At 41.3% G+C, this 17,705-nt stretch overlaps 1 protein-coding gene across 2 annotated transcripts in view; it reads right to left on the reverse strand.

The window, feature by feature from the left end:
• LOC149267317 (TMV resistance protein N-like) overlaps positions 1-17,460 on the reverse strand; it is a 113,842-nt gene extending 96,382 nt beyond the window's left edge. Inside the window, exons 1-4 of one of the 2 annotated variants that reach the window (XM_089432209.1) lie at positions 16,719-17,460; positions 15,481-16,573; positions 14,850-15,356; positions 13,255-14,748 (exon numbers count right to left, since the gene is read on the reverse strand). In XM_089432209.1, coding sequence (XP_089288335.1) covers positions 13,255-14,748; positions 14,850-15,356; positions 15,481-16,573; positions 16,719-17,281 — 3,657 coding nt within the window. In that variant the 5' untranslated portion in view covers positions 17,282-17,460. The remainder of the gene's footprint in view (positions 1-13,254; positions 14,749-14,849; positions 15,357-15,480; positions 16,574-16,718) is intronic. The other variant, XM_089432218.1, reaches the window with a different exon arrangement.
• Positions 17,461-17,705: the final 245 nt, after the last annotated feature.

Raw genomic sequence — 17,705 nt, forward strand, 5'->3', positions numbered from 1 at the left:
TTTTGAATGTTGTGAGGGCTTAAGGATGATAAGCATGGATGAAACAAGGGAATGAAATCAACCAAAGCCTCCAATAAAGATATCACATCTCCTTGTCCTCTTGGAGGAATGTTATGTGACATTTTTCATTACCAAACTTTCAATGATAATTATCTTAAATAATAAACCTCAATAGTGTTTAACTATTTGTAATGCAATTAACAAAATAAAAAAAAAAATAAAAAATAAAAAAAAATTGTATTATGACAAAAAAATAGCAATTTTATTGGACTTTCTAAGGTTGTTGACCAGAGAGATGTTGTCCAACTAAAAAATTATTGACTTTGCCAAACGTCGATATTCTGATAGATAGATAATTGAGCTAGTCAAATGTCAGATATCTGACGAACATTCAATTGTCGTTGCATATTTGACGAACAAAATTATTGTCGGATATCTGACTAACATATCATCATATATCTGATGATAATTGTGTTTGCCAAATATCTAACAAATTTTGGGGTTTTTAAAAAAAATACAAAACATATTTGCAAGTAAAATTTGACAGTATGACCAAAATATTGGAGTACTACGTTGAATTATCCGCCCATATGTACTAGTGGGGGTTAGGAGTTAAGTGTCACAAGTTAAGAAGATAAGGGGTTAGGGCTTAGGGGGTTCTTGGATTTTAGGTTAGGGGTTAGTGGCTTAACGTTTAATGGTCAAGGGGTTTATGGGTTATGAGTTATGAGTGTACAAGCTAAGGACTTATGGCTTAGGGGTTAAGGGGATAGGGAATTTAGTGGTTATGGGTTAAGGGCTTATGGGTTGTGATAATGGGGCCCCTTATCACCACTATTGGGCGTTCCCCTATCAATTTCTCTCATTGCCTTCCCTCTAAGCCCCTTAGCCCATATGACATTAGGTCCTAAGTCGCCTTCTTATTCTCTGATGCTAGGATTATAGATCTTACTAAAGCATGCTTGGACCTCCCCTTGCCCCATTCTATACACAACAAGATAGCCCTTCCACCTTTTTGTTCATACCATCCATTGATCCTGAATTTATGTTAAAATTGGCAACTAGGGCCAAACTCCATGTGGGTCACCTCATTTATGGCAGTTGATATTTTTCCTAGATTCCTCTTGTCGAGTGGTGTAGGATCGATCTAAATATCATCCGATTCCGACAAGTATTTATGGAGATATGAATTTATTTGTATTTACTTGAAAAATTGTCAAGGTCGGCCAGCAGTGAAAAGTGTGGCACACATGCCCAGTGAATCATATAAATACAAGAGAGGTTGATTCATTTTCTGATCATCTCATCTCACTCATTCTTCTCTCTCTCCCCTTAGCTTTGGGTTATACAACGAGCAGCACACACGTGGGAAGAAGAAGGATGCATTAGGGCAAGGAGGACACAAAAACTGCTGAAGGTCTCTTTAACCTGTGTTGACCAAGAGTTGACTCATCAAGGGTGCAGTTTTGGTCGCTGCCTCTCCTACGCAGGCCACAGATTTTGGCAAAAAAAATCGAGGCAATCCATCCACAGGTTTGACCAACATTGACTACCCTAGTTTTGGGCAACAGGTTGACTTCAATCAACAACAGCTTGACTGTGTTTTTGGGGCTGTTCAAGAGCTGTTTCTTAAGGTTGATCGAAGGCTAGTTGACCAGAAATTGACCAAGCATATTGGAGGTCAATTTCAACTCGTTTGACCAAGTTTGACTTCGCTAATCTAGGGTTTGTTGCTGCTGATATAAAATTTCAGAATTCTGATTTTGTACTATTTCTCTCTGCTAAACTATTGAAGATAAAAGAAGATTTGATCAAAGGGTTTCCCCGCATTGGGGTTTGTCCCTGGCTAGCCGCCACATCTTGTGTCTCTTGTCTTGGCTTGTTTTCTGTTGATCGTTTAATGTTCTATCTGCACTTTACTTAATGTATATGTGATTGCTAATCTGTGGCTAATAAGAAGAAAAGAAGTAAACTGCTCTAAGCATAGAACATACCATAATTTAACATGGTATCAGAGGTGAGGTGAAGACAAAGCCCAAGCAAGAGCAAGAGCAATCACCAAAGAGAAGGTTGGCAAGGCTATCCTAAAAACTTCATGGGGTCCTCAACACTCTTCCCCGCCGAAGACAAGCTCCGTGAGAAGTCTGACTATCACGGATGGAAGATGTCTCTCGATCTGACTTTAGAAGATCAGGGAGTGTTGGACCATGTGAGAAGAAATATTGTTGCGCCTCCATCAAATGCATCCGCTGCTGCCAAAAGCAAGTGGTCCAAGGGAGAAGTCAAAGCAAGGAAGATCATCTAGGACTCTATTGACAAGCGCCTGGTGGCCTATGTTTCCGAGCTGACAACCTCCAAGGAAATCTATGATAGACTGGTGAGTTTATTTAAAGTTAATGATGGAAATCAAGTTTTGTTCCTTAGAAATAAGCTGAAGGAAATTAAGAAGGGAAAAGATAAGAGTATGCAAGCATATTTCTTAAGAATCACCAAGATCAAGAATGATCTCCTATCTATTGGGGAAGTAGTTCCTGACAGGGAAATGACTATCACAACTCTTGGAGGACTGCCACCTGAATGGTATATATTCAGGACTACTCTTCTCAACAATAATGTCATCCCAGGATTTGAGGAATTGATGGCTAGATGTATTCAAGAAGAGACAAGGATGGAAGAGCAAGAAATGCCCGCACTTAAAGGCCATCCCTCTGCCTTTTCTTCTCATGCTAAAAGAAGAAACAATTATGGGGCTAAATCCAAAGGAAAGGTTGGACCAAAGGGTGGAAGAAAAGGTCAATGTTACAATTGCAACAAAATGGGCCACTATGCAAGGGAGTGCCCTGATAAAAGGGACTCACACCATGACGATGACCAAAATCATTCTCAAGGCAATCAAAGGAATGATAGGTCCAATGGCAAAGGTAAAAGAAGTGTTGGAAATCAAGGAAAAGGACAACCCTTCAAGAAGGCAAGAAACTCCAAGTATGAATCTAATGTTGTTAACAATAAGCAAGATGAATATTGTCTACCAGCGGCCCTCTCTACTACTGCTCCCCCGAACTCGTAGGGAAATTGGCTTATTGATAGTGGTGCCTCAAGGCACTTCACTGGTTACAAAGAAGATCTCTCCAATCTGATAGAAAAGGAGACCAACCTGGAAATTGTTCTTGGGAACAACGTAAAATATCTCGTGAAAGGCGTAGGGAATGTCACTCTTCAATTGAATCAGGGTAATACAATTCATCTGCAAGAAATCCTATATGTACCTGATCTCAAAAATAACCTGGTGTCCGTTTCGGCAATGGAGGACAAAGGCTACAAGGTAACCTTCATCGATGGCAAGGTACGTGTATGGAAAAAGAATTTTAATGAAGCTTTCACTCTTGGGTTTCAAGTCGATTTATTATATCAGGTCGGAGGAAGTCCGCTAGGTGTCATGTCTTGTGACACATCACTTTAGTCCAAACTATGGCATCGGAGGTTTGCTCGCCTTCATTATAAAGCTCTACCCAATGCAGGACAAATGGTGACAGGGATGCCCGAGTTCCGAGTAGAGCAAGAAGGTGTATGTCCTGGATGTGCCAAAGGAAATCTCAAAAGGGGACCATTCCCCTCAAGCCAAAGCAAGACCTCCGATATATTGCAATTGGTTCACTCAGACATACCTGGTATGATGCCTGTGAACTCTTTGGAGGATATTTATATTACCTCACTTTTACAAATGATTATTCTCACAAGACTTGGATATACTTCTTGAAAAAGAAGGATGAAGTGTTCACCTGGTTTCGTCACTTCAAAGCCTTGATCAAGAATCAAACCAAAAAGAAGATCAAGATCTTAAGGACTGATAATGGGACTGAGTATGAATCCAATGAGTTCCATGAATTTTGCAAAGAGGCTGGCATTAAGAGGGAGACTACAACACCATATACTCCTGAGCAGAATGGTGTGGCAGAAAGGAAGAATTGTACGATTGTGGAAGATGTTCGTGCCATGCTTCACAATCAAAGACTTCCGAAGTTTCTATGGGCCAAAGCTGCGAATATCATCGTATATGTGCAAAACCGATGCCCTCATCAAGCATTGGGTTCCAGGACTCTCGAAGAGATGTTCACTGGTAAGAAACCTGACGTATCTCGTTTTAGAATTTTTGGAAGTCCGGTATATTTTCATGTGCCAAAGGAGAAGAGGAACAAATTGGGTGCATCTGGAAAGAAAGGAATCTTCGTAGGCTATAGCGAAAACACTAAGGGCTATAGAATCTATGTGGTTGGTCAAAGGGAAATCGAGGTTAGCCATGATGTCACCTTTGACGAAGATATGGCTCTTAACAAAGTTGACAATCTTCCTACTCAAAGGGGATCTAAAGAAGCTGACACCAGGGAACCCAAAGAAAAGGAAGATGAGACAATGCCCGATGTGGAAGAACCTATGGATCCTATTGATCCCCCTCCGCAAGAGCCTTCCTCTTCTAGGAAGAGGCCTTCATGGCTTAGGGGGACACTTGATGATGTTGAAGGGCACGTTGCACCCAGGGGAACCTTCCGGGAAAGTAAGAAGTCGACTAGGTATCAAGGATACTTGACCATCATGAGCACGATCATCCAAAATGAGCCTTCGTCATCCGCAGACGCTGTCAAGCATCAAGTATGGAAGGATGCTATCACTGAGGAGTATGAATTCATCATGAAAGCAGTTGTCACTTCGAAATGGCTTTACAAGATAAAGCATGCAGTTGATGGAAGTGTGAAAAATTATAAGGGTCGTTTTGTCGCTCGTGGCTTCTCTCATAAGGAAGGTATAGACTATGACGAGATATTTGCACCTGTTGCCCGATATACCACCATCCGCTCGATCATAGCCCTTGCTACTTCGCAAGGATGGAACTTACATCAGATGGATCTCAAGACCACATTCTTGCATGGTTCGATCAAAGAGGAGGTCTATGTGGAGCAACCGAAAGGATTTGAGATTCATGATCGAGAATCTCATGTGTGCAGGTTGAAGAAGGCCCTCGATGGGCTGAAGTAAGCACCCCAAGCGTGGTATGAGAGGATCGATAGCTACTTGATGAAGTTGGGATTCACTAGGAGTGAAGCTGACCCTAACCTTTACTTTAAGGTTGAAGATGGCAATCCTATCATACTGGTGTTGTACGTTGACGACCTCTTTCTAACAGGTGCAGACCCTCTCATTCACAAACGTAAGAGGGAGTTGGCTTCTGAATTTGAGATGAAGGACCTAGGATTGATTCACTATTTCCTAGGGCTAGAAGTCTGGCAGAAGCCAGGGGAGATTTTCCTATCTCAAGGAAAATATGTGGTGAAGATATTGGAGAGATTCAGTATGGTGGACTGCAAGCCCGTGACTACCCTGATGGAGCTTGACTTCAAGAAGTTAAGAGGTAGTGTTGCCGAACCCGTTTTACGAAATGCTACCGAGTATCGTCAACTTATCGGAGCATTGATGTTCTTGGTGAACTCTCGTCCAGATATATGTTTTGCAGTCAACACGTTGAGTCAACATATGGTTGAGCCTCACCACTCACATTGGATTGGTGCCAAAAATCTGTTGAGATATCTTCATGGCACAATCACTCATGGGTTGAGATACACTGTCAGAGATGTGAGACTAGAAGGATATACCGATACTGATTGGGCAGGCAGTGTGGTGGACCCAAAGAGCACTTCCGAGTGTTGTTTCTCTTTGGGATCTACCTCGATATCCTGGATGAGCAGGAAGCAGAAGTCGATGGCTTTGAGCACCACCAAGGCAGAGTATATTGCTGCTAGTATGGCCTCTTGTGAGGTGGTCTGGTTGCAAAAGCTCTTCAGTGAGCTATTTGGATTTACATTGCATACCACCGTGATCCTGTGTGACAACCAGAGCGAGATTCGTTTATCAGAGAATCCTGTATTTCATGATCGCTCCAATCATATCAATATCAGGTACCACTATATTTGGGATATGGTGCAGCAGGAAGCAATAAGGCTCCAACATATTGGTACAAATGAACAGGTCGCCGACATTTTGACGAAGCCCCTGGGAAAGGTCAAATTCTTGACTTTCTGAGAACGACTTAATGTCATTCAAAGACCCTCTTATGAGGGTCGAGTATGATGTATTGAGATCTGGGAGCTCCAGGGGGCGCGGGGTACTTCTGGAGCGACGTGCAACCACGGAGCAACTCACCATCCCCTAGTGGTGCACTATGTATAGGGTGAAAGGTTCAACCTTCCCCTGTGACACCCCGTGGCGACTGTAGAACAGGATGATTAGTTCTCCTATGGGCCAAGATGATTAGTTCTCCGTGGTGACTGTAAAACAGGATGATTAGTTCTCCTGTGGGCCAGGATGATTAGTTCTCCTGTGGGCCAAGATGATTAGTTCTCCTGTGGCGACTGTTGAACAGGATGATTCGTTCTCCCGTGGACAGGATGATTAGTTCTCCTGTCGAGGCATCCTACCCATGCAGTCTAGGACTCATGGGAAGTACCTGTCATCTGATTAATGAGTAGGGAAATGGGGTTAGGGACCACTAGTAGTACTATAGATGGACGCATCGTTGCATCTACCATACTCCCTATGCTAGGATGACCTCCATTGATCTGGGATCAATGATACTGATCTGGGATCAGTGAGAGTGGTATGACACACTCTGAGACTGACTTCGGGTCAGTGGAGGATGGTATGATACATCCTTGATCATTTCTTCTTCTTCATAGTTTGAGCATAGCAGAGCAGGGCCAAGCAGTGCATGGCAATGCATTTGATGGCCGGGATAGTAGCGACGGTCAAACGGATTGCGGATGGAGTTCTCCCTAGTTGAGAGGGAGTGTTAAAATTGGCAACTAGGGCCAAACTCCATGTGAGTCACCTCATTTATGGCAGCTGATATTTTTCCTAGATTCCTCTTGTCGAGAAATGTAGGATTGATCTAAAGATCATCTGATTCTGACAAGTATTTATGGAGATATGAATTTATTTGTATTTACTTCACAAATTGTCAAGGTCGGCCAGCAGTTAAAAGTGTGGCACACATGCCCAGTGAATCATATAAATACAAGAGAGGTTGATTCATTTTTTGATCATCTCATCTCACTCATTCTTCTCTCTCTCTCCTTAGTTTTGGGTTATACAAGGAACAACTCACACGTGGGAAGAAGGAGGACGCATTAGGGCAAGGAGGACGCAGAAACTGCTGAAGGTCTCTTTGACCTGCGTTGACCAAGCGTTGACTCATCAAGGGTGCGGTTTTGGTGTGATTGCCTCTCCTAGGCAGGCCGCAGATTTTGGCACAAAAATCGAGGTAATCCGTCCACAAGTTTGACCAGCATTGACTGCCCTAGTTTTGGGCAGCAAGTTGACTTCAGTCAACAGCAGTTTGACTGTGTTTTTGGGGTTGTTCAAGGGTTGTTTCTTCAAGTTGTTCGAGGGCTAGTTGACCGGAAATTGACCAAGCATATTGGAGGTAAATTTCAACTCGTTTGACCAAGTTTGACTTTGTTGATCTAGGGTTTCCTGCTACTAATATAAAATTACAGAATTATAATTTTATACTATTTCTCCCTGCTGAGCTATTGAAGATAAAAGAAGATTTGATCAAAGGGTTTCCCCGCATTGGGGTTTGTCCCTGGCTAGCCGCCACATCTTGTGTCTCTTGTCTTGGCTTGTTTTCTATTGATCATTTAATGTTCTATCTGCACTTTACTTAATGTATATGTGATTGCTAATCTGTGGCTAATAAGAAGAAAAGAAGTAAACTGCTCTAAGCATAGAACATACCATAGCTTAACATTTTATGAACCCCTAAATTTGGTCCCATTGCCCCTACAACTACACCCTTGGGCACCCTTGGCTAAGGGATTAAATGCATTAGGGTTTATGGGTTGTGACAAGGAAGCCCCTAATCCCCTTATCACAGCTATTGGGGATTCCCCAATACACTTTGATTGCATGATACAAAAGAAAAATTGAGAGAAAAAGACAAGGAACTTAGAAAATTGAAAGCAATTGTTGAAGAATTAATAGAATGAAAAGCTACCATGGAGGTGGTGAAATAAAATGTTGGAGTTAATCCAAAACCATCCAACAATGTAAGAATTACATCTGTAGACTATTTAATTTTTTTATATATGTTTGACCTATGTTTGACAATAAGGTTGAATTTGACTAATGTTTTCTCCTCTTAATGTATCTTAAGCCCCACATATGTTGAGAGTATTAGTGTAATTATGTTTAGATGCAAACCATTCCTAAAGAACGAGGCAATATTCTCACCAGATGCAAAAGGGAGATCCAATTGTAAGATGACCTTGGTCCACTTTGTATTTAAGGCACAGAAAAGGGGGTCAAAATGGGATGAACCTAGATATGGATAGCTTGAAGATTGCACCATTCATGTAGTTGAGGACTGCTTGTGTCAATTTCGAATAGACTTGGAGCAAAATAATGGAATTTGAATGTTTTTTTTAGAATGTTGTGGACAAAACCTTTGAGAAAAATTGTAGACTTGTATGGGGTTGTTACCCATACATTTGGTAAGAGAATGGACCAGTGTTAAAGGATGATGACAACTAAAGGGACATCCTTATATCCTCGTTTTTCTTTTGAGTGGACATGAATTATATTTGGGTCGTGCATGGAGATGAACCTTACTTTATTCATATGAACTTGGATGTGTTTGTGGACATTAGAAGACCATATTGTTTCCCTTTGAAAGAAAATATGTGGAGCATATTTAGGGGAATGTGGCTATCCGTAGATTAGATTTGGGGACCTTGCGGCTTTTTTCTATGGACCCTAGTAGTGCTTTGAGGTTATATTTGGAGGGATTAGCAAACAAAAACATAATATGACCAAGAAGATTAGTGTTGGAGCACCTACCGTTTGGGAGAAAGGCTTAGGGGTTCTAGGAGTTAAGGGGTCTAGGGGTTTGGAGTCAAGGGTTAAGGATAAAGGATAAAGGGTTAGGGTTTAAGGGTTAGGGGGTTGAGGTCTAGGCGCCCTTAGGGGTTAGATGTTAATGGCTTAGTGGTTAAGGGCTTCAAGGGTTAAGCGTTAAGCACCAAAGGCTTAGGGTTTAAGGGATTTAATGGTTAAGTGCTTAAGGGTCATGGGATTTAGGTGTTAGGAAGTTAAGGGGTTAGGGGTTATGTGTTAAGGGTAAGGGTTTAAGAGGATAAGGGGTTAGAGCTTAGGGAGTTCAAGGGTTCTAGGTTAGGGGTTAAGGGATTAGTGACTTAGAGTTTAAGGGATTAAGGGGTTAGTGGGTCATGAGTTATGAGAGTGTGGGTTAAGGGATTATGGCTTTGGAGTTAAGGGGATAGAGAATTAGTGGTTATAAGTTGAAGCCTTATGGGTTGTGATAATGGGGCCCCTAATCTCCTTATCACAACTATTGAGGGTACCCCTATCAATTGCTCTCATTGCCTTCCCTCAAGGCCCCCCTCGCCCCTATGCCATGAGGTCTTAAGGCCCCTTCTCATTCTCTAATTCTAGGATTATAGATCTCAGTAAACCATGCTCGAATCTCTCACTTCTACCCATCCATGCTACCCTTCTGTCTCCTTGCCCTATTCAATACACCAAAAGACCACCCTCCCCCAAAATTCATGATAATTGAACATTTGGAGGCGGGCATTTAACAACTGCCTCTAAAAGTTTAACTCTAACGACGTCTTTTTTTTTTTGGGGGGGGGTGTTGAGGAGATAAGGAATTTAGTGGTTATGGGTTAAGGGCTTATGGGTTGTGTTAACGAGGCCCCTAATCCCCTTATCACAACTATTGGGGTTTCCCTATCAATTGCTCTTGTTTCCTTCCCTCTAGGCCCCCTAGCCCATATGCCATGAGTCCCAAGATCCCTTCTCATTCTCTAATGCTAGGATTATAGATCTCAGTAAACCAAACCTCTCACTTCTACCGATCCATGTTTGTTACCTTTATGTCCCCTTACCCCGTTCAATACACCAAAAGATCCCCCTCCCCCAAAATTCATGAGAATTGAACATTTGGAGACGTTCATTTAACAACCACCTTTAAAAGTTTAATTCTAATGACTTTTGGGGGGAGCTGGGGGGTTGTTTGTCAAACAATCCTCCTTAAAAGTCACAAGAATTGAACTCTTGGAGGTTGTTTTGGACACCCTCCCCCTAAAAAAAAGTCACAAGAATTGAACTTTTAGAGGCGGTTGTTAAATGACCTCCTCCAAATGTTCAATTCTCGTGACTTTTTTTTGAGGGGTAGGGGGGCAAGAGTTTCAAAAACCACCTCCAAAAGTTAAATTCTCATGAATTTTAATGGGGTTATCAAAAAAACGCCATGAAATATGTATTTTTTGGTATTCATTTAACCCCCCCAACAAAATTCATAAGAAAACAATTTTAGAGGTGGTTGTTAGCAACCCCCTGGCACAAACAAAAAAAAATAAAAAATACAATTTTCATGACTTTCGAGGCGGCGAGGGTTAAAAAAACGCCATGAAAATATATTTAGGGGAAGTCATTTAAAACCCCTTCCAACCCCACCCCCAGCCCCTACCTCCAAAAAAAAAAATGTCATGAGAAAACACTTTTAAAGGCGGTTTAAAAACCTCCACCCCCCTCCCCACCGCCAACAAAGTTCAATTTTCATGAATTTTTGGGGGGTTTTCAAAAAGTCCCCATGAAAAATATATTTAGGGGTGATAATTTAAAAACCCCCTCCAAAAGTCATGATAAAACACTTTTAGAGGCGATTTTTAGAAATCTTCCCCAAAAAAGCTCAAATTTTCATGACTTTAGAGGGGGTTTTAAAACACTGCCCCTAAATCCCTAAAAACTCTTTTAGAGGCAGTTTTGGCAAGACCGCCGCAAGCCAAGCCACCCCTAAAGGCCTTTTTTGTAGTAGTGTAGGTGCCAATACATGTCACGAGCCACGTGTAAATGCATTGGCAAGACCGCCGCAAGCCAAGCCGCCCCTAAAGGCCTTTTTTGTATTAGTGTAGGTGCCAATACATGTCAAGAGCCACGTGTTAATGCATTCTAAGTGTCAAATCTGCCTTTGTTACTTATGTTCCACTTTCCAATATTTGATCTCAAATAACTTTAAACTTAAACCATGCTAAACCATTCCAACACATGCCGAAGCATATCAAGGCATCTCAACGCATGCTAAGACTTGCCAAATGCCAAGTGCCAATGTGTGTCAAAGAGTGTTACACATGCTAGGAGTGGCAGGGCATGTTGAAGAGTGTTAAGGTGTGCCAAAGAATGCCAATGCATACCAAGGAATGTTAGGGAGTTTTAGGGCAACACAAGGGAGCATTAGGTCAAGATGCATGGAATTGAATAAATATGAGGGTGTGCCAAGGAGTGTCAATGAGTGTTAGGCGTGCCAAGGAGGGAGTGACAAGGTATGCTAGGTAGTGGTAAGGCATGTTAGAGAATACAAGGACATGTCAAGAAGTGCCAAAGTGTGTTAGGGAGTTCTAGGGTGTGCTAAATAGTGCCAAGACATGCCATGATGTGCAGGTTGCCAGTGTGTGCCAACATGTGTCAAGGAAAAAAATAGATAACCAAGCTAAAATACAAGTAAATGAACACATAAGAGGGTTTATAAGTCAGGACTTTATCTTTCTCAAAAGGGGCATGTTAGGCACACTAACAATAAGTTCCAATACATGCAAATTTTCAATGCATGCTAAGTGCTAATGTATGCTTGTGCATGCAAAGGTGTTCCAAGGCATGCTAGGGACTACAGGGCATGCCAACACATGCTACGAAAGTGCTATGTTGTGCTAAGGCATGCCAACATGTGCTTGGGTGTCCCAATCATGGCAAGATGTTCTAGTTACAAAGATGTTCCAAGACAGGCGAGGTGTCAAGGAATGTTAGTGTGTGCCAAAGCATGTCAAGGTGTGCCAGGAGTGTTGAGGAGTGTTAGGTCTTTCTCATTTATAGAATTGACTGATGTTGATCATGTATTAAATAATATGGTTCCTACACACACTAGTGGAACTTCATCTAAAGGGAATATGTTAGAAAATAAACCTAATAGAGATGAATCATGTGTTGGCTCGTAGGAAAACTATATTCTCATTACTTTAGGAAAATGATGACGAACATTTTTTAACATCACCAAAAGTAACCAAAAATAGCATTGGAATGATGACGAACATTTTTTAACATCACCAAAAGTAACCAAAAATAGCATTGGTGAGGGCCAATAAAAGATTGTCACTAAAAGTGTTACCAAAGAGAAAATTAGTGATGGGCCTTTAACAACCTTCACCAAAAGTGTCCCTAAAAATGGCTTTAATGACAAACTTTAAAGGACCATCACTATATGCACTTACAACAACGTTTTTTCAAGGACTGTCACCATATGCAACATTGGTGACGAACCTTAAAGGTCTGTCATAGGCATGACCCTCACCAATGACCTTTTTTGTTGTAGTGGAAGTTTTCAATCCATGCATCTATACAATACTTGCTTGTTGGAAGCTTTTAATCTAACCATACAATGCATCGATACAGTACATATTTGAGACGAAGAGGACTTTGATATGATTAGTGGCAGTGTTTTATGACAACTTTTTGCCATGAAATGTTTCTTTTCTAGTTATTGCAAGTTTCAATGGGAGTATGGGAGTCTTGGTATTTTAGTTGTTATAATCAACTTAGAGATATGCAGAAGAAGTACCTTGATCACATTTTTTTCCCTCTCCCCTCTTGTTTCTATCATGCCATTAACAATGTCCAGTAAGACAAAATCTTCTTTCAAGGCAATATTCGAATTCAATGCCTATACAATTATGAAGACATACCAATGAAATTACTTTTACAAAACAAGCATTGCTACATTATTTATGGAGCCATTTGAAAAGGATAATAAAATACACGGTTCTTTCATCAATGAAATGGAAAAGAATCATAAGAACATTATAATAATGATACCTATACTCTAAAACTTTACTCAGAAATAGTTATGTATAACTTAATATTATTGCTATTGTTATTATTAACATCATCATCCCTCACCATTAACAATTTCTTATAAATGGTGTATTGTCATCAAAGAATACTGTGTCCAAAGTGTTACGGCGTCAACCAAATCGTTGATAGATGTGGGATAAAAGAATTATAAACGGTTATGTACACGATCTTTAACCCAAAAAAAAGAAATTTACAAATTATCTTTATAATTTATAACTAACATAAAAAGCTTTGATTGCAGAAACATCAGGTGTATTTTTTAACATGTTATAGACTGACCTTCAATCGTTGGCGCAGATGCTCCAGTACTCCCTCACCCCACTGCAGATTGGGACAGTCACGCACATCAAACTCCTCCAAAGAAGAGCATTGTTCAACACCCGGTAGCTTTTGTATCTTCCAGCAACCTCTGACATGCAGTAGTCGAAGCTTTGTGAGATGCCCCAACCCTTGTATGCTCTTCAGATCTCTGCAACCATTAATACTCAATTCTTCCAACGATACCAAATGCTGGACACCCGGGAGTCTGCGTATGTTGGGGCCAGAAACCTTGAGCAATCTAAGCTTTGTCAGCTGCCCCAACCCTTCAATGCTCGGGAGATTTACATAACCAATATCTAACTCCTCCAAATGCTCTGCAGTGGTTAGATTTTGCATCTCTTCGCAGCTAAAAACAAATAACCGTCGTAACTTTGTGAGCTGCCCCAACCCTGTTATGCTCCTCAGTCTTTGACAAAAGCAAACAGTCAACTCCTCCAGAGATATCAACCTTTCAAAACTCGGGAGGTTCTCTACGTTTGCACACTGGACAACGCGGAGAATTTGAAGTTCTGCCAGACCACAAAGCCCTTCTATTTGCCTCAGTTCTTCACAGCTAAACAACGACAGAAATTGAAGGTTGGGGCAAACACCTGTTGGAAAGGCTGCCTCCCTTATTTTTAAGCAGCGCAAACATAGCTGCTTGAGCCCAAGCATGCATCTGTCATTGGAGGAGTCCAACTTATTATTGACTAACATTAGTTTTTCCCTTTCTCTTTCAACATTTTTAAATGGCAATTCTAACAACGGGCATTCTTCTACTCTTAAAATTTCCAGATTATTCAGCTTCATAAGACCAGAGGGCAAGTATTCTATTCCACATTTGCAAATGTACAACTCTTTCAACTTGGTCAACAGTCCAATGGATTCGGGCAAACATTTCAATATGGGCAAATCATGGAGTGACAAAGCAGTCAAACTCTCGAGAAAACCGAGCGAAAATGGCAGGACTTTCAAGGAGTCGCTTCCTAATTTGAGAATTCCCAAATTGTAGAGGTCTCCAATACCGCTGGGCAATTCGTTCACTTTCTTACAGCCTGAAAGATTTATGTATTCCAGCGTTGTAATACTGGAAAGGTCCAAGTAATCCAGCATCGTCATATTACCATGTGTTCCACTGGAGATAATCAAATTGGCACAATTTGTCAAATCTAGATGTTTCAGACGAATTAATTTCCCAAAAGAAAGTGGAAGCATCTGCAAAGCGGAAGCACATGAAAAATTGATGTGCTGGAGATTTGTCAACTTTCCGAATGATTCAGGGAGCGATATCATTCTTGAGCAATCCCTTAACTCTAAGAATTTCAGGAAACGCAGATTACAAAATTCATCTGGCAAAGTCTTTAACTGGGCATGAACGATGACAATCTTTTCCAAAAGCTTCAATTGCCCTATGGACTTAGGGATGCTTGAAAGGGGAGCAAAGATATTTAGCTCTCGCAACTGGAAAGGAACCTGCAATATTATTAGGGTTCCTAATATCAGGAAGAAAAAGACATATATGGTGATTTTGGCATAAAAAATGGGATGAAATGAAGAAAGAAAAATAAGCATACCTGAGATTCACGGTCCCAAAGTAATTTTAGTTTCAACCCTGCTACTTCTAGAACTCTTAAATTTTCCATAGGAATCCAGGAAGGCAGAGAAGAGTATGGACATTTGTACCAGCGGAGCCATAAGAGATGTGGTGACCGCGCCCTCTTCAAAATGCGTTCTAAATAACCATCTTCGGTTGCAACAAGTCGCAAGTTCAAAATACCACAACTGGGGGAATTATTCACCAGATTCCTCATACAGTTCCCGAACACCTCATCACTCCATTTCTTGTACCATGACATGTCTGAACTCATGTGCAATGACATTTCTGAACTCATCCCGGAGATGGGTTCAAATCCCACGTCAAACGACGCAGATACGGAAAATCCGGTTATTAACGGTTGGCCATCATCATCTCTTACAAAATTGCACGAGGAAATCTCTGATCTCCTCCTGGACGCACACAGTTTATGTCCATAAAACTTGAAGCGATTAACCATCGTAATCCCGCAAACTTCCCTTGTTCTCTGTTCATTCACAAACAAACAAAAACACATGAACTCACAGATCCATATGTATAATGAATAAAAGAAAAATTAATTATCAATCTTGAAACCCAAACGTGAAGGTTTGAATGATTGAGGCGCTTACACATGACGATTGGTCCAGCAAATCATCAATCTCGTTGGTCATCGGACCCCCAAGTCGAAGTGGAATTGATCCTTCCTCCGCTGCAATATTTCTTCCCAACTCCCTGATATGATCATGCATTTTTATCTCATTTTTAATGCCCACCTCCAATAGACATTTGTTCTCGAGATTCTGAATCCCTACCGTACCCCATATTCTTATTGCAGTATCTCTGTCTTCCCCAATGAAGAAGGAAGCAATATCTAAGAATATTGACCGATCCTGTTTACTGAGCGAATCATAACTGATTCTCAGTCTCTCTAGTATTTCAACAGGTAGTGTTTGCTGAAGTCGATCCAATTGCTCTTCCCAGTAACGTTCATCATTTTCCCCACATACAAGTGCCCCGAACACTTTCAATGACAATGGCAAACCATTGCAGGCAGTTACAAACCTATCAACAAGATCTGCAAATTTTTTTGGTGGTAGTGGATGATGAAAGGCGTAGGAGCAAAACAACTCTCTAGAGAGTGGCCTATCCAACCCCTCTAAATTATAAATTGAGGACTCTAAGATCCCTGAACTTTTGAGCACATGCTTGTCCCGAGAAGTAATTAAAATCAAGCTGGTGGGTTTAAGGATATCCTTGATAGGCAAAAAAGCTTCCAATTGACAGACATGATCTACGTCATCCAATACTATTAGAGCATGACTAGATGACAGATGCTTTTTAAGTATCCCTATTCCTTCATCCTGACCAATCATGATATCTGTCTGTTTCAAGTCCTTAAGGAGTTTGCTCTGCAAATAATTAAGGGACATTCTAGCTGCATCTTCTCTCACATCAAATAAAAAGGAGGATGCACTGTAATATGATCTCTTACGGTTGAAGAAATGTTTGGCGAGCGTAGTTTTTCCAGCTCCACCAACGCCCACGATTCCGACAACCTTGGCCTCTGAGCGCTCAGTCTCCCACTGCTCTGACAACACAGTCTTTTCAAATTCTTGTACTTTTAAGTCCAAACCAGTTGGATATTTTGCTACATCCAATGGTGTTTTGGGAACATTTTTCAAAATGCTTTGCACAACCTTATCCAACAGCTCCCCTTCGTCTCTGAACATGGGAGAAAAAATAAAATAATTAGTGAGAAAAAGTAAGTATATTGATCCAATGGGAGAACAAAATAATTAGCGAGAAAAAGTAAGTCGCAATTGAAAAATAACACAGATTGGATGGATCAATGGGAGATCCAACTCACCCGTTAAGCTCAAAACCGCTTATATCAGCAACATGAGCAAGCGCGTTTCTCCATTTTTTAATAGTCTCTGGCTGGTAGCGTGGCTGCTCTTGACCAGTTTGGGGGTCTGTCGTTGTCTTCTGTTGGTGGTTCAGCAAGGCTTCCGCGTATGCTCCATGTTTGACCGTATGGCGGAGCACATGAGGTTTTACATTGTAAAACACAGGCAAAATGGTAGCCCGCGAGTCCACCATGAGAACCAGTTCATCCAGGCACCAGTTTGATTCCGCATAAGTGGGAGAAAAAACGGCGACTTGCACAGAGGCTACGCTAATAGCGGCTTCTATTTGACAAGCAAGGTTGCCTCCCTCCACCAATTCCTCCCTATCCAGAAAGACTCTCAGTCCACTGGAAATAAGACGTCTATAGAGGTGACTGACGAAGGTATTCTTGGAATCAGGGCCACGATGGTTGATAAACACATCGTAATGGGGAAAGGAAGTCGTGGCTGAACAAAAGGCTGCGGCGGAGGAAGTAGCAGAAGCATTGGCATTTTCACAGAGGGTGGTTGTTAAGTTTGCCATTGGAAATGGAATGGGCGATCTCAACAATGGATGGACTGATAGACAAAGCTGATACCGCAGGGGTTGGGAAATTGAAATGGTATGGAAAGTTGAGAACCAGAAGCAGGTATACACCTTGCTGCTTTAAAAGGCGCCGTCGACGGGTTTCGCAGTGATGGGAACTACGCGTTTTACGGTAAGATGTCATCAACACAGTACTATAAACACGACGACTGTGGGATCCATGACTCGGTGGTCTGCACGCGTTTCTTAAAGCAGTGGTAGATATGAATTTGCGTTTCCGCTGGGAAAAGAATAAATCAAAAATAAGTAATTTATTATTATTATTTTGAACTTACGCAGAAAAGTTGAAAAGAATTAAGTACGAAGTACGACTACAATTCCATAATGCAGAGACTCGAGTCACGGTGGGATCCATTGGAGG

Source organism: Pinus tabuliformis, chromosome 6 (genome assembly GCF_031772625.1).
Source record: "Pinus tabuliformis cultivar Carrire ecotype Pingquan chromosome 6, CPIR1, whole genome shotgun sequence".
Lineage (NCBI taxonomy): Eukaryota > Viridiplantae > Streptophyta > Pinopsida > Pinales > Pinaceae > Pinus > Pinus tabuliformis.